Source organism: Pagrus pagrus (genome assembly GCF_965226575.1).
Source record: "Pagrus pagrus genome assembly, chromosome: 12".
In the NCBI taxonomy this organism is placed as follows: Eukaryota; Metazoa; Chordata; class Actinopteri; order Spariformes; family Sparidae; genus Pagrus; species Pagrus pagrus.
Window position 1 is genome coordinate 24,879,768 of NC_140196.1, and position 26,735 is coordinate 24,906,502.

Consider the following 26,735-nt stretch of genomic DNA (forward strand, 5'->3'; position numbering starts at 1 on the left):
TGTGGTGTACAAGTTCGCATCCAAAAGTGGAGCGCAACGCAGCTACTGGGAACATGTTTTCTGTTTTGTGCCTTTATTTAGTGTAATAAAAGTGGGTTATATGCAGTCAAGTGGTTTTTCTATGTCATTTCTGTTAATTTCCTATTATATTTTTTCTATTGTTAACAGACAAGACCAGTTAATCCTGTTGAAATACATCGATCAGGCATAACATTATGACCACCTGCCTAATATTGTGAAGGTTCGCCTTGTGAAGCCAAAACATCTCTGACCTGTCAAGACATGGACTTCAGACCTCTGAGGGGGTCCTGTGGTGTCTGGCACCAGGGCGTTTTATAGTGGATCCTCTGGGTCCTGTATGGGTCCAGGATGGCATGAACTCCAGATTCTAGCAGTAATAAAGTGGTCCCATATTTCATTTTACACTACTTTTACACTGTGGTATTGCTACTTTTACTTAAATACAAGATCTGTTTACTTCTGCCACCTCTGCCATCGACTTATTCCCTCATAGATTTGTGTTGAGAGGAAGGAGTTGTGTGTGTATGTGTGTGAGTTTTCACAGACTTCTCTCCTTTGTGAAGTGCTTACAACCTGTCCAATGTGCTCATCTTCCTACTCCCCTGATCATTGATGGTTTTACCAGATCTGTTGGATATGTGGGAATTTTAAAGGATCTGTTCTGCATTCTACAAATGAATCCAGACCATCAGTGTACCTGCTTGTTCAAAGAGCCTCCTGGTGACAAAGTTGTAGGAGCAGTTTAACAACAACAATGCACCTGATTCACCTGATTCACATGAACATCGTTGAGGTTAAAAACACATCTCACAGCAGACTGTGTCACTTCAGATGTCTGAGTGTTTTATTGATTGTGACACTAAACCTGCTGTATTGAGATAGTATGGTGACAAAGTGAGTTCAGTGGACTGCTGTGCTGCTGCCTTTGTGTGCTGTGGTTGACATCCTCTCTCAGGACTGCCAGGGACACAGGTGGAGTCCTGCTCTGTGACATCAACATAAATATGTTTCAGCAGTTTTTTATATGTAGGAAGGAAAATAGCATTTCAATTCAATTCAAACCTTTATTTAAGCCTCAGATAACTGAGGTGTTCCTCATTTTGACTGAGTTTAAATCTTTTGAAAAGAACAATACTACTCGCACACTGAGGTGCAGTGTTTTGAGATCATCGTTTTGACTTGTTCAGGGGTAGTGAGAGTATTGATATGAACACAGGGGTTATCACTATACAGTACCAGTGGACTTTTGAGTGTTTGTCTGCAGACTGAATCATCTATAATGTATCTAACATTCTGTCACAGGTTATTTTAGCCTAGAAAAGATTCATAGGTTCTATATTTTACACTGAGTAGTGGAGCAGTGAAATATATTTCAAGACTTAAGTTATATGAAATATGTAAACATTCTATTTTTGTAATCTTATTCAGCTATGTACTTGCTTAGTGAACTGAAACACAGATGACCACTGCTCTCCAGCTGGTCCTGTGTTGCAAAGAATGCTGGGAGGGCTTCTGAGATGCATTGAAGCACCTTAGCATTAAAAGAATTTGTGCATTTCTTATCATGTCACGTCCAGATCATGAATGCGCCGGAAACAATTGTTACAGAAGAGAAAACAACAATGATCAAAATCAGAATCATGATCAGAAATACTTTATTGATCCCTAAGGGGAAATTGCTTGCTTGTCTGACACTCAGAGCGAGGAGTTGAACAGTTTGATGGCCACTGGCAGGAATGATTTCCTGTGGCGCTCTGTGATGCATCTTGGTGGATCAGTCTAGTACTGAATGTACTCCTGTGGCTGACCACCACATCATGGAGTGGATGGGAGCCATTGTCCAAGATGCCATGTAACTTGGACAGCATCCTCCTCGCTGACACCACCATCAGAGACTCCAGCCCCACCCCCACAACGTCACTGGCCTAGCGGATCAGTCTGTTCAGTCAGACTCATAAAACATCCTGAGCATAGTCTGTCAGATGTTGAAGGACCTCAGCCGTCTTAGAAAATAGAGACGACTCTGTCCCTTCCTGTAGAGGGCGTTAGTCTGCATCGCTGTCAGCTTCTCGCCCAGTAGAGCCGGACGGATGGTGTTGAATGCACTGGAGAAGTCAAAACACATGACTCTCACAGTGCTTGCTGGTTTGTCCAGGTGGCCGTAGACACGGTTGAGCAGGTATATGATGTGCATCTTCGACTCCAAGTTTGGGCTGATAGGCAAACTGTAGGGGGTCCAAGAGTGGTTTGACCAAGGGCCAGAGCTGCTCCAAGATGAGTCTTTCCATGTCCTGCATTCAAACTTTAACTTGTGTAAAAGGATGTAAGTATTATCAGTGCTCATCCTGCAGTGAAATGTTCCCTGTCAGTGTGTTACTGCATTAATGTTTCTGTTGCATTTGACTGTTGCAGATGTTTAAGGCTGAGCTCATTTAACTTCTTTATTTTACTTTCTTTATGTACAGCTGGGTAATTTACATGACAGCAATGCATCATATTTTAGAAGATTATCGTATTTTTGTCTCTGTAATGTGAGAAATACAGCTTGTTTTCAGCTTTGTGATGACACTTCAGGCTAATCTGAGAGAGGTTTTAAAGACTTTATTTAGTTTAAGCAGGTGGTACGAAATCTGCCTCTGAGATGTAGCAAATTAAAAATATAACGTTGCAGAAAATAAAAGAAACTCAAGTAAAGTACAGTACAGTACTTGAGTAAGTGTACTTAGTTACATTCACACCACACCAGCAGGGTTAGGGTTAGGGAAAGAGAAAACATCTATATTACAGAAGCACTAGGCCTACAGACAAAACAGAAGTGTCCGATCTGATCTTCTACTTCCCCTCCAATCTTTAATTATATATAGTACACTATTATATATTACTGTATGTATAGTAAAATATTATCTGATTTTGAGATAATTTCTTTGATGCACAGTTAAAAGTGTGTCGTTTATAGGGACAACTCCATCTAGGGAGTGTTCAGTTAAGGTACGTCAAAGAGGAAAGACAGCGGGGGCCTTTCACATTGCCCAGGGCTAAAAGCATGCTTAGGACTTTCTTAGCCCCAGGCTAAGGTGAGCTGTTAGCCCCAGGCCAAGGGAGCTGTTAGCCCTCAGGCTAAAGGAGCTATTAGCCCCAGGCTAAAGGAGCTGTTAGCACCAGGATAAGGGAGCTGTTAGCCCCAGGCTAAGGGAGCTGTTAGCCCCCGTCTAAATGAGCTGTTAGCTCCAGGCTAAGGTGAGCTCTTAGCCCCAGGCAAATGGAGCTGTTGGTGACAGGTCGCCATTCCGAAGGGCCGCCATTCCGAACGTTCAGTTTCATGTTTCGGAATGCCGGCCCTTTTTTGAAAAAAGATCGCTATTCTGAACCTGAAGCCCTAACCTTAACCATAACCCGGTCAGAATGGCGGACCGTCGGAATGGCAGTCCTTCGGAATGGGGATCGCCTCGCGGAGCTGTTAGCCCCAGGCTAAGAAAATGTTCACACTGACACAATCCTGACACACGTCAAAGTGGGCCAACACTGACTCTAGCCTGGGGCTTATTGGCCCTGCTCTGGATGCTCTGGTTATCCTCAACTAAACACGTCTAAAAGGTGCCAATATAGTCCCACTACGAGAATGTTAACATTAGCTGTGTGTATTAACAGATATTTAACCCAGGACTAGTAATGCAGTGTGAAAAGCACTAAGGTATTAGTGCAGACAGGTACTGTGATATTATTAACTTGCTCAAATAAAATGACAATAAATGTAATTTATTTTATAATTATTAATATGAAACAATGTAAATCAAATAATTTATTTTCTGTCAAGTCATCAAAACAGTGACTCAAGTCGACTCGAGTCCAAGTCCTAATGACTCCAGTCCACCTCCAGTATTGTTATAACTAACAATAAAGATGCAGATTGCATCATATAGAGTCAGCATCAGTTCTACACTGTGTGGACTATATATACTGTATATATATATATATTACAACCAATTATATATATAATATCTTTTCTTGGTGAGTTCAAACTGCAAAGATTTATATGGTCTCAAAGTTTGCTTCAGTGCTCAGTCCCTCCTCTCAGCCACACTTAGTTCCTCCTCTCAGCCACACTCATCCACAGTGGATGAGTGTGGCTGAGAGGAGGGACGAGTGGAGTGGATGATCCACTTGTTCAACTTCATCCCCGGCCCTGTGCAGTGCTCCCTCTCAATGTACTATCACCTGCTGTCCCTGAGCTGTCCACCAGGTGCTCTCACACTTTCCCCCGTCTCATCTGCACAATTAGACCAGCCTGTTTTTTCCTCGGTCACTGTCAGTTGATCATTGGGTTTAGCTATATATCTTTAGGCTATATCACGATGCACTACATATATTTTGATCTCTTTAAAGCACTTCATATATGCCATGACTGGGCAACAAAATCAAATATGACAATATATTTGATCAATGACCTTGATATGAATATTTCAACAATATTGTAGGGATGACTCAAATATGAAAACAGTGACATTTTTGATCAATAAACATCAGTAATATAATGACCAAGTGAGTAAAGGCAAGTATTAGAACAAGTAGAACAGTCTGATAAGTTCAGAGAACAACATCACTAAAGCCAGAAAAAGACAACACTTATGACATATCACCATCAAGCCAACCGTACCTTCCTGTCTGCATACCTGCTTACCTGAATTACAAAACCTTCACCCTGGAACCTGTACCTTTTGTGTACCTGTATTTGTAAAATAGACATACTCGAGTACAATACAGTATCAACAGTGTACTTATGTAGCCTACTGTCTTTAAGTAAAAGTACATAGTGACATTCTGAACTGTAGTTATGCTGTTGGGGACTGGTATCAAAGTGGCTCTTACAGAACTGACAAAAGCTACTTCCATGTTGACTGTCATATATTGCCAACATAGATGTTATACACTGAGGACATGACACCACCACTGTTGAAATGGACAATTTTCTCCCCATCAGTTTTTAAAAGTATAGTTTGTAAAAAAAAAATACATTGAAAAATTTAAAAAAAAAAGCCGAATTCTGGCAACATTTTAACTCAGGAACAACATGTACTGTACAATATGAGACTAAGCAACTGCCAACAACCCATGTAAACAGTTTCTGTTCATTAAGATAATCATTCTGATCGGTATATACTGTGAAATCAGAATTTATTACATTAGATGGGCTAGAATAGCCAGATAGTGATGTACAGTAGAGTGCTGCTTGCTGTAGTTTCTAATGATTCCTCACTTTTTCCTCTTGATAACGGTGCAGCTTGGGTTGCTGATTGTAAAATGTGTAACTATGTACTGTACTTTTCTATGATCATCCCTAGATTAGCTCCTAGTGAATGAAACTGACATGGGCTGCCCACTGACAGCAGGTACAGAAGTATCTGCTGCTGTACCACCAGACTACGGAGCAGCTTCACTCCTGAGGCTGTGAGACTCCTGAACTCCTCCTCAACATTCAGCCATGAAAAGTTTATCTTTATGAAAGGATTTGTAGTGGCAGATTCCTCCTTTCTGTTTTAAAGGCCACCTGAATGGTACGAGCTGACTTTGTTCTGACGCGTGTCCACTTTTGTTCAAAATAATCCACTACTCACAGGTCTGCAGTTGATGTCCATTTATTAGCAGGATTCCATGGTTTAAAAACATCAACACAAAAAGAAAACGTATCCCGTGATCCAAATTTCACGGTCAAAAAACATTTTGCGTCCGGCTCGTCTCATCCTGAACAAAAGCAAAAGGCTGCCATACACACCTGTGCTGGCTGACCTGAATAAGTAAGACTCCACCTACAATCAAATATCTTCCGGACAGGTATAGATTAATCAATAAATTAACATAAACAAACCACTTACATATATTAAAATTAATACATTTAAACTAAAGCCTTAATTTGCTGACTTTAATATAAACTCTTCAAATAAGTTTGAAATGGCTTCTACAGGATTATTGTTTATTCATTTCTTCAAGTCTGTGCAGTTTGTGTTGAGTATGCAGCTGAGGGAATTACAACTGAAATTCATTACACAATCATGCACAATGAAAAATCAGTCTTCAATCTTCACCACCAGCAAATCCTCTGTTACAAATCACAAATTAAGAAATTCCTGCTTTCACACGTTTTGCTCCAATTGTTAAAGACGAACCAGAGTGTGATACTACTACTACTACTACTACTAATAATAATAATAATAATATAATTCACACAGAAAGCCGGCGCTGCGGCTCCAAAAGAGGCGTGACGGTACACGTCATGATGATGACGTATGTGTTTTTTCAAGGTGTTTCCCGGTGTCCTCCTGTTAATCTAAACATGCACCTGCTGACTGTTTATAATCACATGGATGCTGTTATAATGTGTTGTGGTTGAGATCCTGACCCACCAAACATCCTGGAGTGACAAAGTTACGTTTTTCTCTAAATTACATAATTACATAGTTACCATCAGTCAACAGGACGCTGTCTAACTATTTCACTCGCAGGGAGGGAGGCTGTTGTCTAGGGGGAAAGTTCACTGAGTCTCGGTCGGGAGGACTGACCGTCGTGGTGATTTTTCTCACCGGGACAAACAGTTGGTGAATTAAAGTTTTTGACGGGGACAGATGCTGTTTTTCGGCCAGAAATGTGACGAAGAGTCGGTCGGACAGAGGCTTTTCCTCATATAAGTTGCCAAAGAGACGACCAGTTAGCCTACTACTATCAGACAGTGAACACCAAAAACATTGTTTTGCAAATACTGCAGCTGAAAAAAAAAACATTTTGAGTTGCCTGAAATGAAAAAAAAAAAAAAAAGAAAAGAAAGAAATCAAACACTGTAAATCAAAATGTTGTTTGTGCTGCCTATTTAAGTGTGAAGTGTTAAGCATAGATAAATACATATTTTTTGTGCTCCATATATGAAGCACATGTGCTCATTGGGAAAAATGTCAGCGTAGAGCCCTGTTAAGGTACATATGCTTTCTGATATCACCACCATTATACGTTTGTGTATCGTTTTATTATGCACTCCAGTCAGCTACGTTGGTGAAACATGTTTACTTAGGTTAGCTCCCCTTGCTTCCCGAAAACATAACGTAGCTAGCTAACAAATGATAACGTTAGCTATGTTAACTTTTCTTGCTATCTAGTCGTCTGTCACTATACCCAATTATGTGCATTGATTTGTTTTGCCTTGTGAGTGTCAAAGTTTCAAATCACTAGTGCAGGCAGATCCCTCTTGTGTTTGTGTGTCGCTTGGTCGCTCAAAGCAGGAAGTAAATACCGGTGTATCTATCGCGAGTCTCGTTCATCTTGTCCGGCGCGGCTTCCTAGTGCAATCGGCTGTGAGGGAGACTCGCGTGAAAGCGGAGCGAGCCTCCATGTAAACATAGCATAGTGACTGTTTAGGCTGTAAAAATGTACTACATGACGTCGTTTCGAGTAAACTCTGGATGTCGCCACTTCAGGACACTTGGATTGCAGCGGACGAGCAGTATGGAGGAATATTACAAAGTTTTTGTGTAGTTTTATGGACCTTGTCCTCTCGGTCGCCACTTATGCTCGTTATATGGATTATGGCTGCCGGAGGGTAGCACCGCGGGTCTCCAGCTGCACTTTGAGGAATAAAAAACTACACCGGACTTCTCATCAGCATGTGGGTGAGTCGATAATGACTGAATTTTGTTTTAGAGTGAACTATTCCTTTAACAAATTCGAAGCTCATAAGAGGAGAGAAACAAAAATCATTGGGCCTCATTCATGAACCGTTCTTACGAACAAATTTGTTCTTAAGTCCCACTTACAAAGATTTTATGAAGATTGTGGCATTCACAAATTTTTTCTTATCCAGGATTTATTCTTAGGTAAGAACAAATCCTACGAACACTCAGGAGTACTCTTACGCACGTTTCAGTGCCGACATGTTGACATGGTTGTGTTTTCTTCTCTTGTGCAGTTCAATAAAATACAATATTACAGTGATAATTCTGTCATATTTATTTATTTATTTATTCATGTCATATTTTTGGTAATTTACAGAGAATTTTAAATTTTAAAATAAATTAAATGTGCCAATGATTTAACATTAATCAAGTAAATTGGAAATCATGCCATCAATTAGTGATTGATGTTTTATAATAACTAATTTTATTATAACATTTTATATTTTATTTTATTATAAAATCTGCTTAGACTAAGGTCACGTTTATTCAAACACCTTGCATCTTAACTTATGACTCTCCCTCACCATTACAGGTCTGTATGATGATCATGCCAGCTGCTTTGTCCTGCACAACATCGCTATGAAGCGTGGTGTGCCACTTCCCCCTCAGCCACAACACCGTGAGGATGTGCGTCCTGACGCAATGATGGGACCAGACTGCAGGCGCGCTGTTCATGTTCGAGCGCAATTAATTGCCCGCTTGTGAAGAAAATGCATTAATATCACAATTTCAGTCTAACAGTCTAATTCACTTTAAAAAAATAAACAAACAAAAAAGACAGACCGGTTTCAGTGCACATCTTTCACATGTTTAAAGTTTTTTTTTCGCTTCACCTGCTGCACGCCAACTGAATTATTTTTTGCTTTAGGCATTTTGTTGTGTCCACACGGCCCTGCAGTTTCGTTTATGGGCATTAATGGGCGGTTACCTATGCTAATCCTATGTTAATTAGACTCACCTTGCACGCGCTCTCAATTTACGAAGAGCTGGCATTCATCAATGTAGGAACACAGCTGCGAACAATTCTGAGGCTTACGAACGCGTTGATGAATCTGACGTAGGGTTTTCTTAAGGAACCTCTTAAGAACAATTTAAGAAGTAATCTAAGAAGATTCTTAAGAAGATATTGGTGAATGAGGCCCATTGTTAGTTGGATAAATAATGTCTGGATTACACAATGATTGAGAGTCCATGCATAAAGATAACCTTAAATTAAGTTAGTGCTACTATATAGCTAATGTTTTCTTTGAGTGATCTGAACGGTGTGTGTATAATTATGGTCTGTTGAAATAAGGGTCATAAAGAACAGGGCTGCAGGTCATGAAAGCACTTCCTGTATCAGGGCTCCAATTTCCTCATCGCAATCAATCAAGTAGCTGATGTTGTGGAGAATGTACAACAATAATATCTGTTGAAGCCGAAACTCTCAGAAAGACGACACAGAGGCAAGGGTTGTAGAAAGTGGGTTCTGTTTATTCCTGGACTGACCAGACATTTATGTACTTCGAAATCTGCATGCACAATCACACTTGCGTAGTGATGACTTAGACCATTATCAAATTGTCACGATGACTCTTGTCTCATTGTTCCTAGTATTTCATGTACTTTCTAATAACTCCTGAGTCTTGTGTGCGGGAGTGCGTGTATGCTCGTGCATGTGTGTGTGTGTGTTTATCCTGGTTGACTTGGCCCTACGTGTTGATTTGGAGTGTCCATGCGGTTGTGTGTGTGTTCTTATCAAGTGTGATGTCAGTCGTCCTGTTTCTCACTGTTCTGGAAGGTTTTGGCTTCTCCATGCGGCTATGTGTGTGTGTTCTTATCAAGTGTGAAGGTCATCTTAGTTAGGCCAGAATTCTCAATACTGAATCATTGTATCTGATTAGATACACAACACATGAAGCTTGTTAGTGGTAACTGAGTGAACCTCAAGTCTGCAGCAGCTCTTTTATTTGCACCAGAACACAAAGCAGAGCTGTAGTAAACTTAAATGTCTCAGTTAAACTTAGGGTGCAATTATTGTATTGCAGTTGTTTTTTTGTTTGTTTGTTTGATTTTCTCCTTCAGAGGGTCAAAAGAAAATATTAGTAATGCAGGATGGTTGTCATTAATTTAGTTGAGTCTGCACCAGTGATAGTCAGATGAGCTTTTGACATTTAAGTTCCTTTTAAATGTTTTTACACAGTTTACACTGGTATATCCAGGACTCTTATTTTGAAGGGTAAAGTCCGGAAATGATGTGCTGAACTTGACATGTAAGCTGAATAATAAAGAATAAAGAGGTGACCCCATACCTGTTCCTACAATGGAGCCACCGTGTGGTTATTTCCTATTTTATAAAGTTTTGTATAACAACTAAATGTCATCTTTGAACAGGAAGTAGATTTTGACAAAAACATAAATGTTCTCATGTGGGGACGATGGGCTTGTTTAGCATTTACATTTTCCTTAGTCCAAACTACAATGTAGGAATGTCCCTTTCTGTGTTGGGTCAGTCCATCACATCTGTTGATCCGTCTGAAAAGCTGTTACAGCCACAACAAAAACAGTTGGCTCTACCTTGTGACCAGCAACATATTAAAACAGGACACCATACCCGAGAAGAAGTTTGCAAAAGAAAGTGAAGGTTTATTTACAAAGAATACAAAACATTAACCAAAACTATGAGGTCCGGTGGCCTGGCCAAAGTGAACAAAAGGATGGAGAAGGTCTGGGCCATCCACACAGTGGGACTTAGAACTTCCCTCCCTAAATGAAGAAAAGCCTACATAAATTAAACTGACAAACAAAGCAATGAAAACAGGACTATAGACCTCCATCCTCAAAAGAAAACAAACAAAGACAGAGACAATCTGACAAACAGTCAGGACTGTTTTGTCTGTGGAGGAAGAGAGCTTCTTCTCCTCCACCCTCCATTTAATATGGGGCAGGGCTATCTACCTGATGAGCACCACCTGAGAGAGGGGAAGGAGAACAGAGGAGGAGTAAACAGAAGGGGACAGATAGGCATAGGAATACATGACTTTTCAAAGTTGCCAGTGTGGAACAAAGTATAAAACAGCTCATCGTTACTGGTGTACGTTAAGAAGGAAAAGTTTCCAACAAAAAACATCAGCAGTGAAGGCTTTGGATTATTCTGAGTAGACAGGACGTTTGTTTTGTTATTTATTTATGATTTGAGCACCAAAAGCACTGTCGTTTAAATGAAGGCAGCTGCAGAGGTGTGAATACTTCCAATCAAAGCATTTTGTTTTTCTTGTCACTGTATTGGTTGTTCCACAGGACGTCCCCGTGAGCAGGGCGGTGTGTTTGTCAGTCACGTTTCTGGATTCAGTCTCAGAGCTGTTGACAGCATCTGAAAGGAAGGAAACATACTGTCAGCTCTCAGCAGGGCTGGGCGGGAAACTAAACTGGGAATCTGCTGTTTGGAATTTGCCCTCAATTTGTTGAACCAACTTCGATATGATGCAACATGTTTGTCAATCATCAAATCACTAATTAAAAACAATCATAATCTGCTCATTTGTGCATGTGTTTGTTTGAAACACATACAACAGACATCACTTTGACTGTCTTACACGAGCAGCAACTACTGTTGTATTCATTGAATCCACAATGAATAGTCCAACCTCGACATAGGGAAATACATATGTGGTGTATTATGCAACATACCTGCCATTCATTCTATTACTTGTAACGCAACAATAAATAACACGAAACAAGTGGTCCAACCTGATCATATGAATGTTGTATTGTGTCTAATTTACTTCATAGTCACACAGTAACATCCAATCCAAAGTACCTGTATTTGGTTTGGTGCTGGTTGTTGCTCCCTCCTCTTCCATCCTTTCCCTTTCTTCTTCAGAGCCATGTTCACCTGGAGAGGAAGTATTGAGCTGAGCGGGCAAATAAAATAAAACATGCCTTACAGCTTATAATGCTAAAATGATCCATAAGTAGGCTAGTCTAGAAGAAAATGATCAAATTTAAATGTTTGTTTTACCCATTTGAACCTGATGACCATTTTTTTTAAGTGAGTGCAAACTTCTCTGAATGTTTGTGCACTGACTCGTTTAAGCTTGGAAATGGTCAAAACTGCAGCGGCACTCTAACACCGTAACCCTAAGATTAACAAAAACATTTTGATCTGGGAAAGAAAGAACGGCCGGCCAGAAAAAATCTTGAAATTTGCACGTGGCTCCCACTGAAAAGCTTTTTCATCTAGAGTGCGATCGGATCAGAGACTATAGAATGAAAATAAGATGGACTTACGTGTATGAGAGGAATTGTCTGACATAAGAAGAAAAGACAAATCATTTCGCAGATCTTTTGTCTTATTTTCCCCACTGAATCTCATTCTCTCTCTCTTGTATAAACTGACAAATAAATCAGACATATATACTTTGAGCCTTCTACTGCTACTCTTAGTTGCTGCAGATGTTGGTGCTATTAAATGTGGTACATTTGAGTCCCTCACCTCTCTTCTTTTGTAAACAGTGAATCCAATAGTAGAGGTCAGGACGACAGCAATAAGAACCACTATGACAATAATCAGGACGGTGACTTTACTGATCCCCTCTGCTCAGCAAAAAAGAAAAGCAAGAAAAAACGTGCAGATTAGAACAGATGTAAATCGATCCATCTCTTCATCACACATACAGTATTTATCATGTTATTACCTATTTCAACTAGATGTTGTTGTCTGAGGGGTATTTATACAGTATATTATGGCAGCAGCTACTGATGTTTGTGCAAAAGTACAGATACATCTCCTGATCAACTGCAACCTTTGACTATCACTGGATCCAAGTAAAAAATGTCTGTAGATTTGAATTTGTTGGAACTGTGACTGAAGGCCATCTTGACTTCATAGAGAATATATATTTAAAAATTAACTGGAAGTCAAAGCACGCACATTATTAATCACTTTTGTAAGACACATTACAGGTGTCACATTCTCATAAGGAGTTCCTACAATTCCTCCTGGCACAAGGCATGAGTCCGCAAACAACAGTGTGAGGTAAAAAGAGTTGGTTACATCACTGAGAAGTTGGAAGTGTTCAGCCTGTTGCCCATTGAAAATTGACTGTTATTTTGTTTTGTAGGCAAATTTTTGATGAACGACAGTGATGTTAAGCTAACTGACAAATCCACTGCATTTCCTGAGGCAACTTCATAATAAAAGCCACCCTGTGTTTCACCAGTTAAACGTTTCTTGTGCAGCTACAGCAGTAAGAAATGTTCGATTTCTGGGAATGTTGAGGCCGACACCCCGTTTGTAATTACTGCAAAACATATATTGCAGTATTTTCATCAGTGGGCCATAGGCTTAATCACCACTGTGTACCTCATTCACTGATAGATGGTGACTTCACAGACAATTATTTAAAAGAAAATCTAGATTATTTAAACTGACAAGGAAGCCAAACCGGCACTATCCAGCATTAACAACAAAGTTAGAGGAGTGTTTCTCACCTTTGGAATTACGTAACACAATTTTTCCCCAGTTGGTCCTGATCAACACACGGTCCAGTTTGGTGATGATGCTGTCCTTCACACCATGGAGCTGAAACACACAGTCGTACCTCGTCCAGTCTTCAGGTGTGACTGATGAAAGGTTCAGGTCAACACTCATCTGGAAGGTTCCATCGGGGTTGGGGAGGATCTCTCCGGGGTCCACCTCCTCATGAAGCTCCTCTCCATCTTTCCTCCAGACGAGTGAGGCTTTGTGAGGGTAGAAACCTGTAGCGTGGCAGCTGACTGGAGAGGACGGAGTCGTCTGGAGGAGAAACACTGAGGGAAGCTCTGGAGAGTGAAGAGAGGGGGAAGGGTTATATGTATTTGTACTGTATATGTATCAATATGAGAACAGGAAAGGGGACGGAGAGAGACAAGATAATCTGTTTTTAAGTTTCTAAAATAATGAGTCAATCACTAATAATCAGTTTTATGTACAGTGACTGTCAATGCTGCAACAACAGCTTGTGCGAAAATCCAAGCTCAAAAATAAACAAGTAAACACAACAAGATGACTCAAGCCGTGTTCGGATTCACACGCTAACATGTATGACATCAAAATCATCTATCATAAAAACAGGGGATCATCAAAGCCAATTGGATTAAATCTCTGTAAACCAAGAATTTCTCAAAGAACGTGGTCCCAATCTATCAAAAAGCTGTTAAGATATTTCATTGTATACGTGAACAATTGTACCTTCTGGTGGTGCAAGAGGAGAGTCAGCCGATCACCCAGGTCATTACATTTTATTTAATTATGTGTGCCAAATTCCATGGCAAACATTGTGATTGTTGTCAAGATACATATTTCTCTCTGAATCACAAATGAAGACCTCACAGTGGCAGCAGAGAAAAAGCCCAGGGATTACCAAAGTCCATAGACTTTATCCTCCAGGGACTTTGACTTTTTAAGTTATTTAATCTTGTTTTAAAGCACCTTGTAACTTTGTTTTGGAAGGTATTATATTAATACAGTTGTTATCATGTTCAGACACATACACCCATCCTATTAGATATAAGAACATACAGTACGACAGCGCTAACAATCTATTTGAAGAGGGACTTACACGACCACTACAGGAACTCAAAGCAGCCAGAGTTTTTATGGTTTACAGCAAAGCAGTTGATTAATATCTCTCTTTTTAAACACTGACAGCTAACTAATGCTAAATGTGCACTGGCTAATGCAGTGTCAGCATTCACCAAAAGTCATGTGAGAGCACCCAAAAATGTTAGTCCCTGATTGGTTGGGACTAAATCAAATCTTAACATCATAGAAAAGAGCAGCCTATATGAACATGATTGTGTCCATTAAACTACATCAGGTCATGTGATTCTACCTGTTCTCAGCAGAGAGCTCCTCCCATAGGCCACATACTTCTTCAGCCACTCAGGGCAAACCTTAGTGAGGTAATTCTCGTTGTGGTTTATTCTAGCTTTCTCAGCATCCCATCTCAGTTTGGCGGTGACAGCCTGTTGTTTCAGGGCAGTCCACGTTAATGTCCTCATGTCCAATGATAGGAAGTCTTCTCCATCATAACCATACACCATAAAACCAGTCAGCTCTCCAGTCTCCTCGTCCCACTCACAGCCACTCATCCTCTGTAAAATGTGGACACCTACGACAGAGACAGTAACTGTAAATAACAGTGGTGAAAGATAATCTTGACTATATTGTGCATTGTGTATTGATTTTGTACTATGAAATTTCACTCAAAAACAATAAATATTTGACCAACTTTTATTAGTGTAGAGAGGCTGATCAACTTAATTCCAAATACTTCAGATACAATATCAGAATCATATAATCATTTATTTTTTTAAGTATTATGCAGTAACACAAAACTTTAGATGACAAGCGGGGCGTTAAAATTCTTGAACTTACACCTTTCAGTCTAATTATCTTGAATTTCTGCTTTTCCTCTTCCTGTTTATGTTTATCATCAGTTAGAGTTATAGTCTTAACTTTGTGGGGGTCTTTAAAAGTCATAATCACGAGATAAAAAGTTTTATCAATACGTATGACTTTTTTCTCGTGAATTATTTGTCTCAGCTTTTCATCACACCTATTCCTTTCTGTGTGAATATATATTCTTTTTAATCAAGGCTAAGTTTTCATCAACTTCATTTCTCTAGCTGGCAGAAATGGGCCTCCGTAACATCCTCCTCCTCTGAACTACCCCAGTGTGTGGTGGTCAGGTTTGGTTTTTTGGGACAACATGTTTCTTTGAGCTCTTTTGGATTATTAACACAAACAAAACTCATTACATTAGATTTAAAAAAAATAAAAAACATTAGTTGCAATTACAGTAATAGTTGTTGGTAATGTATAAATGACCCATAATGATGTAGGCTATTATTTTAATGCTTGGGAGCTCAGATCCCTTCTTGTGGGTGCTTAATTTAATTTTATCCAGCAAAATAGGCAGCAAATTACAAAATACTGAAAAGGAATTTGAATGTATTTCAATTAAACTCAGGCCTAATTGAAATACTGCTGTCTCTAACATTTTAATTTGTTTAAAATCTAGTGGTTCTCTGCTTTAGTAAATGAGATGACAGCAGGCATGTGATAGGAATATTATGTAATCTGTTGCTACATGGTTTATTTGATGGACTTTGTCCCGACTGATTTACACCTGAGATTAATGTCTCTGAATTTATAGACGTCATTGTAGAATCTGCTTTAAGTAAAGGACTAACTGTTTAAAGAATAGACTCCGGACATTTATCATCACTATACCAAGAAAACTCAAAGTGTTGCCTGTCGAGGATCACTTTGATTTAGGCTCCAACGACTATGCTGGTCAGTGTATTAGTATAAGTGAAGTGTAACATATCAGGCTTACACACTGTACCTCCAGTTTGGTTGAGGAGATGCATCAAACTATGCATCGTGTCTCTGAAGTAGGTCGGCTGACTCTCAAAACACTCTGTGGTGTACCAGTCCACCTGCTGACGATCTCTTCGTAATGTTTTTTTCACCCAGTCCTGTTTTAGCTTCATCTTTCTGTTGCTGTCGCAGTACCCCATCTCAATTTCATCAACCATTATAGCTGCCACCAACTCCGGCAAGTTCGGGACTCCAAAAGATGCAGTGAAGAAGAACTTCAGGGAGTGTTTCACTGCAGGACAAACAGCCTCCATTCAGTATGAAAACACACTCAGAAATATGATACAATCATGATTCAGCTACAACAGTCTGATCAAGTTGAAGCAAAAGTGAAACTAAACTTGGAGCAAAAGAGTCGAGTGGACTGAAGTTTAAAGAGTTTACGGGTTTAAAACGTGATCTTACCTGGTGATGAAACGTGACACAAGAGAAGCAACACCAATAACGTTCTCATCTTGATTTGATGAAGACGAGTGAGTGAAGGACCGAGCTGGATCAGCTGTTTACTGCTGTTCATCCTGGCGGAGGGAGGTGGGAAGTGTTCTGACTCACCTCATTACACTGGGTTTACAGGTGGACTTTGGACCCCATGCAGATTTCAACCAAGAAAATGAAAGATGAACTGGGTCAAATGATGTTAAAGGCTGATGATCACATCAGTTAGAGGACGTTGTATGGCCAGGTTTGTTGGAGACTCCAGAGAATTGTTCTGAAGAACTGACCTGTACACTTCAAAGCACACAATAATACAGTCCCTCAGTTAAAGACCAGGCTGACTGCAGGATGCAGCCACAGGTGGGGCTTGATCCAAGGCCGGTTCTAGGATCAGACCCTTGGGGATGCTCAGCCCCTTGATGCATGTAAAACCATGGTTAATGAAACTGTGTTTTTTCTGTCCCTCAGTTAAACATTTAAGCTTTACTCAATTGTTTTGCAGCGTGACAATCTTCACTCTGTCAACCATCTCATCAGGTTCTTCCTGCTGTCACCATCCTCCTCTTTTGCCCTTTGCACACCAACGAACACATTGAATGAAGCTGGAAAACTAAAAAATAATTTGATTATTAATTAGGCAAACAGCATTTGTGACATAAATAGCCTAAATGTGAGAAACAATCGCAAGAAAAAATTTTATCTAAGAAAGTTTCTGCAAAACCTCATGAATAGAACATATTTGTGCATTGCTTTGGACAGGTAGAGCTGGGGTGGTGAATGACACAATCTTCAGTTCAAATGCCCGTCTAGTCCAGCTGCTATAACAGAATACAAAGTTAGATGGCTGTCTGAGTCAGTGTAGAGTCTACACTGTATACACAGGCTTATGCATTGCCAATGCCACTGTCAGCATGTGGTTATACGTTCTGTCCACTAGAGAGTGTTCACACATTACCAATAACTGTAATTAACATCAACATTTACAAATGAAATTTGCTCGTTATCACAGGAAAATGGAGGAAATAAAATGTATGAATGCATGGCCCTTTAGGGCTTCCGTAAAAATTTGCGGGTTTACACAGCTTTTTTAAACCTGGGTCAACCCACTAAATAAAAATCGCACAGTAACCCCCTTCCCACTTCCCGCAGGCCAGGCAGCCCGTCTGTGATTTTGCTGCATTCCAGATTATCTGAAGCGTTACGTTGTATGTCAGTGATGTAAAGGTTTGACATCACGTATGCGCCGGAAACAATAGTTACAGAAGAGAAACGAAAGACCCATTGTGAAAGAAGCGTCTCTATAAAGGTTGATAAATTGTTTTGAATGTCACAGCCCCCGTGAAATGACTCGTTTCACTGTCATAATTTGAGCTTTTCGGTCAGATAACATTTGGAAAGTCTAGAAGAGCCGCAAGATTAAATAATTGTATCCCGTCAAATTAGCCAGGCGCTAAACCAGAAGTTAGATGGCTCGGTCTGCGAGCCAGGTATTTTCACAGCCAGGAAGTTGAACTTTTTTTGTTTTTAAAACACCACTGAGCAGCTTTCATAGGAATGAACGGGGTTCTGTGTCCAGTAATAAAATGTCCTAGAATAGACTGAATCCCAAATTCCTTTACTTATTTACAACTTGAGGCAGTTAATGTTAATGCAAGTGTTAGCTAGCTACTATTCAGTAGTCAAGCTAACATTAGCCCTTAAAGTGTAACTAAACCCCTAGGTTTTGGCTGAGGTACGTCTAGGCTGGAAATTCAAAAAATGCCTTGATTGTGGGCGGGGCTCCAGGAGCAGTTAAGACACGTCCAGTCACTCTGTGCAGCCTCCAACTGATGTAAGCTGCCTCCAAAACTCATCGGCCTCCATCTCAGCCAATAACAAAATTCGATTGTAATAGCCGGGTTTCAACCCATAGAGGGCAGTCACTCTTACATTTTTACAACAAAATACACCAAATTGAAATACTTTGACTAAAATGTCAAGAGTTGGACCAGAACACATCAACAACACTATTTCATACCCAAATACATTTGTTTTCAGCAGAAAAAAGTGGTTTTGGGGTTTAGTTACACTTCACTAAGGCAGGTGAGTTTCCCATGTTTTTAGTAGTGACACAAGGTGATTTAAATTAGAATAAGAAAAATAATGGTGGGGGGACCAAGCTAATTACAAGAACTAATAAAATACTAATTCTTGACATAATCTGAACTAATAAAATGTCCAGGGTGCCACATATACATTCAAAATCTGCCTCACTCCAGTGAACAGTCCCATTTTTCACTTTATGTTGACAGAGTTTCATAATATCAGACAGCCTAACAGTGAAACAGAGAAGCATCTGGCCTGGCTTTGTCTTTGACAGGTACAGTATCAAAACACAATGTATATCTGTTTCAGTGGCTGAGGTGGACTTTAACACTGGACCAGTGTCAAACTGTTAAAACAGGCTTTTTCACCTTGACAACTTTAATGAATGAAGTCCCGACAAACTTTACATTGGATATATCAGCTTATATTCTAACACAGATGGGCTTCACTTTGATAAACTCATCTGAACATATTTTAACACAGCTCTTGTCTTATAGCCTCATAGACCTACAGCGACTCACTACCTTTGTTTGAATTGATGTAATATTCTTTGCTTTTTTTGAAAGAGAACCGTTTCATAAAGAGGTGCCGTCTCAGAGGAGTCTAAACACACCTGAGATGATTATCTTTTTAAAAATGTGTTCAAATTTGTTTTGCCCTTTTTAGTGCAACACATTTAAGCTTATAAAGACCTAAATGTCTATACTGTATACAGACATTTTCTATAAAGAGACTCTTTCTATAGAGTTACAGTGCAATTATAGATGTTAATGAAGGATGAGCAACAAACAGTCAGGAATCACACAGAAACAGGTGATATTGATTATTTAGAGTATTATATAGTAACATTTAATCATTTTCTCTCAGGGTACCTCTGTATTTAAGTCATTTCTATTATTGTTGTATATTGCTCGTACATTTCATTTGTGTTAACTGTCAATGCTGTCCATAAACATGTTTCAACATGTATCTCACTCTGAGTCTCTCAGTCTGTTTGTTTCTCTTCCTTTCTAAATGTGTCTTATGACCTCAGAGGTGAAGGATTACAGGTGTGAAGATTGCTTATTTTCTACACATCAGTCAGTCACTCTGCTCAGAGTTAACATTGATATTAATCTCCTCATTCAAATCCTGAATGTTCAGGTAATATATTGAAGTGTCATCACATAGAGCATGTGGACCAAACTTTTTAAACAATTTGAGGATTTTATTGAAAAGACAAACATCAGCACAAAAAGAAAGAACAATACATTTGAGTTTAACATTCACTCATGTTCATCAATGTAAAGGAATTTACATGTTTAGTCTCATAAGTTCATAGTTGTAAATTTGTCCATATATATCTCCCACTCTGCTCACTGCTCATACGAGAGATGCACTGGCTCCATGATAGACCAAACTTCTCCATCTATAGAGTGGTGCAGCAGTAACATATTTTTGGAGGCTAACCCTGAAGTTAGCTTCGCCCTGGTTCCATCCACAAGAAGTCTCTGGGACTTTTGAATATCTCAGAAAATAATCTCTGTGACAAACACAAGTTTATGATTCTTACATGTTTTGTTCATCAAGATAATCTTCATAGATGAACACAACTATTGTGATTTTCAAAGCCTAAATACAATTGCTATTAGTAAAAAGCTAATGTTAGGCTCTTAACAGACGACATTACAGTCGCATGGCATAAACGTCATCACCACTAAATGTCTTACTACACAATTACTATACACGTTTTTTATAAACTGATCAATGTACAAGTTGCAAAGTTGCAAAAATGCGAAATGATTTCCAGGTTTCAGGATTCCAGACTACACCCCTCTATTACAACATGACTAAGGTAAGCATGTTTCCAGAATATTCTGTAGCAGGTTAAATTATCACAGACGGAAGTTTTCCGGCAGAACTGGCACACATTACACTGTTACTACATGTACTGTCGAGCCTGTTCTCCTCGATCGTTTTTCATCAAATACTTCAAAGTAAGGCATCACGTCTCCTGAATCTCCTTCCTCACCTGGGTTAATCAGATCACAGGAGAAATCCTTCACTCAGCCAAACAAACAACAAACAGCCGGAACTCTGCAGTATGACTCGGCCTTATATCTACACTATAACTGCTCAGGCTTAACTACATTGCCTGGACCAACTAATTTAATTGCCAAATTCAGGTGAATCCCACGGCATGCTGAGCAGTCCAACCGCCACCACCACTGTCTGTCTGGTTCGACCAGTCCTACCATAGATAGCAGTCCTGGTGGTTTGAGGAACCTTTCATGGATTATGTCCAAGTAAAAAGGTGCAATGTGTAAGAATTGTTGTTGAAAATACTTTTAAGAAGACACCTAAATAAAATTATCAACAGGATGTAAATATAGTAAATGACAGATTTGACATTATGATGTCTATCATTAGCATTGTTTTGCATGGATATCTACTGAAGTTATCAGTTGCACTGCTAACTGAGCTAACTAGCTAATGGCAGCTACAGTTAGCAGCAGTTAGAAAACGACAATCAATAAAACAACCAGTCAGAGCCCTAGAACATAGAACAGTCCCATCTTTTCAATCAGTCCTTTTTTATATCCACCTTATTCCTAGCCCCCATGATGCCTTGCGTGAATTATGGGCGCAACTTCCGGTCGCGTTTGTTTACATGGTAACGGTAGACGCTAATCCGGTTTTCATGAGGGTTAGAGAGGTAAAACATGTGGGAACATCAGCTGTCAGAGCTTGAACGAGACAACATTACAATCCCGTTGCGTACTCATATAGAGGGGTGGGAGGATGACATGAAGAAGTGGCCTAAGATAACATACAGTTGCATTTTTAGCTACTTTCTTAACTCTGTTGCTTCGGACAGGGAGGCAATGAATAATCTGAAAAGCTCTGAGGCGTATCAGTGCCTGCACAGTAATAAGTAAGTATTAATAATTCATAACAATATAATATAATATAATATATACTATAATATTATAATATAATATATATTATAATAATTTTATAAGTTAGTAAGTTGTAATATTTTTTGTCAACAAAGTGAAAAGAGCACATGTATAACGTTTTAGGTGGTCTTTTCAAGTAAAGATTTTTCAGCCACATCCTTCTGGGTTCCTCATCCTTCAGTAGGCGGTGGAAACTGTACCGATTCTCACAACAACATTCTCTCTTAGTCCGTGGTGCATGTTCAAAACATTGCTCTTGTAGCCACAGATTTAACTTTGTGTGGTAATTAGTACAACCGCGAACAGCGCAACATGTTCCCGAGCTGCGCAAGGACATTTTTAAATGCCACTGGAGCTGATCATCATTTAGAAAAGAAAACAGTAAGAGACAACTTTCAAATAAACCGCTACGGGAAACGAAAACCGCTAGTAAACAATGGCTCACTGCTACTTCCGGTGAGAACCGGAAGTTGCACCCATAATCGTTTCTACAGCAACGACCCCAGGAATAAGGTGGATACAACTTCACTGTTATTGCAAGAAGCCATCTTTTACTGTCTTTTAGTTCTTCAAAGCTACATAAAGTGACACCAGGAGAGTCACTGAGTGTGTTGGTCATTCAGGTCTCTGGATTCAGCTGCTTAGAGAGCTCTGTGCTGTTGTCAGGAGCTGCAGGTCAGAAACAAACATCCCATATTGAACTTTTATAAACAATAAAGACAGAAAACAGTGTTGAAAATGTTAATCTGCACAATAATGTGAAACATGTTTTAATCTAAAACATGAAGTGTGAGTCAGATCAGCTGAAATAGAACCAAAGTCAGTTTTACTTATGAGATGGAGGGCTAATGGCTGAAATCAGAACAAGACAAATCATTTCAGTCACAGTTGTTAATGCCAGATTATCTTTAGTCACTTTATTCCTCCCTTCTACTCACTCAAACTGAGTATCTGTTTATACAGTGTTTAGTGCTGACTGTATTTTCTTTCTCTGATGCTTGTTTTAATTTTGCAACCTGAATAAAAATAATCAACTCAAAGACTGAAATCAAAGTACTGAGGTCTTTCCTTTTTCTCTCTCACCTTTCTTCTTTTTGTAAACGATGAATCCAGCAGCACCGATGAGAGCAAAAACAAGCACTGCAGCAGTGACAAGGACGATGTTGGCAATGGGCTTCACTGGTGAATACAATAAGACCGGTGCAGATGTAGCAGGTTAGAACAAAGCAAAACAATTAATCAGTTAATTATTACTGTTTTTTTCCAAGATGAATTCCCATGCACTCCCCTTCAGCACCCGCTGATCTCACTCTTACCCCAGTTGGTCCTGATCCGATCTTTCTCCAGTTTGGTGATGATGTCCTCCTTCACACCATGGAGCTGAAACACACAGTCGTACCTCGTCCAGTCTTCAGGTGTGACTGATGAAAGGTTCAGATCAACAGTCATCTGGAAGGTTCCATCATGGTTGGGGAGGATCTCTCCGGGGTCCACCTCCTCATGAAGCTCCTCTCCATCTTTCCTCCAGACGAGTGAGGCTCTGTGAGGGCAGAAACCTGTAGCGTGGCAGCTGACTGGAGAGGAGGGAGTCTTCTGGAGGAGAAACACTGAGGGAAGCTCTGGAGAGAGTTCAATGAAACCATTTCTATTTTGTAAAACTGAGACAGCAAACTTACTTAACTCATGCTAAGTGTAGACTAACTAACTAACTCAATCAAATTTTACAGCTACAGAAAATAAACAGAGAAAACAATGTAATGTCAGACTGACTGGAGTGATAACACAACAACAGTCCAGTCTGAGCAGACTGTATGAACATGATTGTGTCCATTAAACTACATCAGGTCATGTGATTCTACCTGTTCTCTGCAGAAAGCTCCTCCCATGGTCCACAAGCTTCTCCAGCCACTCAGGGAAAAACGTCATTAGAATATACTTGTACTCTTCCATTGTATATTCTTTAGAATCCCAACTGGGTTTGATGATAGAAGCATGTCGTTTTGGAGTGTCCCATGTCTCTGTCTTCAGGTCAAATGATGTGAAGTCTTCTCCATCATAACCATACTGATGCAAACCAATAACCTCTCTGGTCTCATCATCCCACTCAATGCCACTTATCAACTGTAAAGTGTGGACACCTGAGACAGAGAAAGAAACAGAGACTGAAATCAACAATGATGTACAGATGAAATGGAAAGATGATCTTAAACATATTGTGCATTTTGTGATGCACTGCTATTCTCCCAGTCTTCTGGTCTTCTCATGATTCAACAGCAGATAATTGTATACTTGTTCTGTCTATAAGTGATGATGCTGTCTGCTTGTATTCTTCTTGCAGACTGTAATATATGAAATAGAATCACAGTGAAGGATTACAGAAGACTCATCCTTCATGGTTGCATTAATAATGTAAGCTACATTTGTTCTCATGCACTTTTTGTGTTACTTAGTTTTGGCATGTATGCATATATATTGATCTGTATTTGCTGTTGTATAGAAATCATCCATCCATCCATCTGATCCAGCGTTCCCAACTCAGTAAATGATTTAAAGGTTCTTGGATCCTCGTAGGGTTGTCAAAAGTATCGAAATTCAAAAAAGTATCGATACTAAAATGTTGTATCCGGATACGATACTCATTTTCAAAAGTATCGATACTTTTACCCCACCGCCCCCAGGCACCCCTCCCCTCCCGGACGCCGAGCGGCCGACGCTGCATCCTTCTCCCTCTCTGCCTTCACACACACACACAGCAGCAGGCACCCTCCCCCTCACCGTGACGTGCACAATAACAACAGAGCATGGCCAGTGCTGCTACAGGAGGGCCAAATCAACCAGTTTTGGTTGAAAATGAAAGAGGGAAAAGTGTTTGGAGGTATTTTGCCTTCGAGTCTAACGAGCACGGAAAGCCGAAGGACGTAGATAAGCCTGTGTGCAAACACTGCTACAAGGCGGTGGCGACCAAGTCAAGTAATACTTCCTGGCCTTCACAGTGAATTTCGAGGTTAGTGTCTTTCGTTTCAAACTTATTACCGATGTTATCGTGGCCGGTGGCCCGCATTAATGTTGGCCGTGTTATTATTAGCCATTAGCCGCAGCTAGCGATTAAAGGCTGACATCACGTTAATGATTAGAAACAACGAAAACGGCATGCCCATATTACGTTAATAGACACAGTGTCAGTATACTAAGTTTACATAGAACACACACAGCCGACTCTACCATCTGTTTGACCAACAACGAAAATATGATGCCAAGTCCCCAGAATATTTAACGTGTGGTTCTGTTAATTGTTACTCGTGTAACAGGGGTTATTTTTGCATTTTTCTTTTTAATATAATATTAAAATATTAATATTATATAATATTTCTTTTAAATTTTGTGGTCTTTTTTTTTATCCTTGTGGTATCGAAAATGGTATCGAGTATCAAATATTTTCCTGAGTATCGGTATCGAGTTGAAAATTTTAGTATCGTGACAACCCTAGATCCTCGTGTTTAAATGTGCACACCAATCAGATGTTCTGTGGTCCAGTCACCCCCTGAAGCAGTGTTAGTCAGTAAGTATTCAGTCTTTTTCACTGTGCATGATGAAAACTTTCTTTCAGCTCAGGGAGGCTGATGAAATCAATTCCAAATATTTCTGATACAAACCTTACAAAATGATATATAAAATTAAAGAACAACCATGAAGTAAAGGTGAAATATACGTTGAACATACTGTACCTTCACTTTGGTTGAAGCGCTGTTTCAAACTAATGATTGTGGCTTTGAAAGAAATTGGCTCCAGCTCAAAACATCCCTGTTTGTACCACTTCTGCTGGACAGGATCGTTTTCCAATACTTTTTTCACCCAGTCGTGTCTTGGTTCGAGTAACTTTTTGCTGCTGTTGCAGTGAATCACCAGATGTTCATCAACCATTACAGCTCCAACAAACTCTGAGAAGTCTGGGAGTCCAGAAGATGCAGTGGTGATAAACTTCAGGGAGTGTTTCACTGCAGGACAGAAGAGGTTTACATTCAGTATAAATACTACTTGTTATGTTTTATGGTATATTAAATGAGGACCCAAGTGCAGACACACAGGAGGCAGGACTGGGGGGAAGCAAAAGGCGAGCTTTTAATAAACAAAGCTGAACTACAGACAATGGGGAATACAGAAAAACTAAAATGAGTCAAGAAGACAAAAACAAAGTAACAACTAAAGGCTAAAACAAAGTGCAAACAAAAGCAAAGTACAAATCAAAAGAGAACCCAGAAACCAAAACTATAAACATACCAAACGGGAGACATGAGGAGACACTGGAGGAAACACTGGGGACGAAGCTGGGAGGCAACACGGAGAGAGACAGACCAAGACGGAGGATGACGGACGAAGACGGACACAGACTAACAAAGGCTAGGCCGGGTGAAGCTGGGAGGACACGGCAACAGGAACGGGACATCAAAGGGCGGGAAACGAAGTAACGCGGAACATCACGGGCCAAGGAGGAAGGAAAAAAGAAAACGATCTGACGAAGACATGAGGGAGCACAAACACTTAATACGGACACACTAATGACGGGACGAGGAACAGGTGGAGTGAGGGACACGGACAGGTGAGGGAACTAACGGAAAAACACACAGGAGGAACTGAAAAGCACGATGCGACACACAAGGATACAACTTCATAGTAAAACAGGAAACACAGGAACAACAGACACTGAACCATGACACAGCTTCTACTATTATATGGTGAACTTATAATTTCAGCCAGTTTACAGTTAGTGCTGATTTGTTTTACACACACACACACACACACACACACACACACAGTTAAAGTGAAACTAAACTTGGAGCAAAAGAGTCGAGTGGACTGTGAAGTTTAAAGAGTTTAAAGCTGTAAAACGTGATCTTACCTGGTGATGAAACGTGACAGGAGAGAAGCAACACCAATAACGTTCTCATCTCGATTTGATGAAGACGAGTGAGTGGCAGAGGGAGGAGTGTTTCTGTCCGACGTTTCACGGACCACGTGACTGATGAAGTCTGAGACCACCTACAAGTGATCCAGTCCTCACCAACACCAACACCCCTCACGTACAATCAAGTGTTAACAGTGAATAATACAGTTTATTCGGCAAAGTCCTTATCA

General features: G+C 39.9%; 2 protein-coding genes across 2 annotated transcripts; both read right to left on the reverse strand.

The window, feature by feature from the left end:
* Positions 1-1,999: 1,999 nt before the first annotated feature.
* Positions 2,000-16,397, reverse strand: LOC311266090 (major histocompatibility complex class I-related gene protein-like; the record flags this gene model as incomplete). The annotated part of the gene is made up of 7 exons (XM_084368273.1): positions 2,000-2,246; positions 10,674-10,687; positions 11,536-11,610; positions 12,211-12,311; positions 13,209-13,538; positions 14,591-14,869; positions 16,109-16,397. The coding sequence occupies 7 exons, from the start codon at positions 16,395-16,397 to the stop codon at positions 2,000-2,002; spliced, it is 1,335 nt and encodes a 444-aa protein (XP_084224399.1).
* Positions 16,398-19,869: 3,472 nt separating this feature from the next.
* Positions 19,870-26,573, reverse strand: LOC311266896 (major histocompatibility complex class I-related gene protein-like). Its single transcript, XM_084369540.1, has 6 exons — positions 26,500-26,573; positions 25,328-25,597; positions 23,462-23,740; positions 22,919-23,221; positions 22,686-22,781; positions 19,870-22,271 (listed from the first exon to the last, which is right to left on the reverse strand). The coding sequence occupies exons 1-6, from the start codon at positions 26,546-26,548 to the stop codon at positions 22,222-22,224; spliced, it is 1,047 nt and encodes a 348-aa protein (XP_084225666.1). The 5' UTR covers positions 26,549-26,573; the 3' UTR covers positions 19,870-22,221.
* Between the last annotated feature and the right edge of the window lie 162 nt (positions 26,574-26,735).

What these genes read in the sequence shown, in the direction of transcription:
- LOC311266896 (XM_084369540.1), bottom strand. Translation starts at nt 26,548, where the DNA reads ATGAGAACGTTATTGGTGTTGCTTCTCTCCTGTCACGTTTCATCACCA. An exon ending in GCGCTTCAACCAAAGTGAAG is followed by an intron (nt 23,741 to 25,327) that starts GTACAGTATGTT and finishes TCTCTGTCTCAG; the next exon opens with GTGTCCACACTTTACAGTTG. An exon ending in GAGCTTTCTGCAGAGAACAG is followed by an intron (nt 23,222 to 23,461) that starts GTAGAATCACAT and finishes AACTCTCTCCAG; the next exon opens with AGCTTCCCTCAGTGTTTCTC.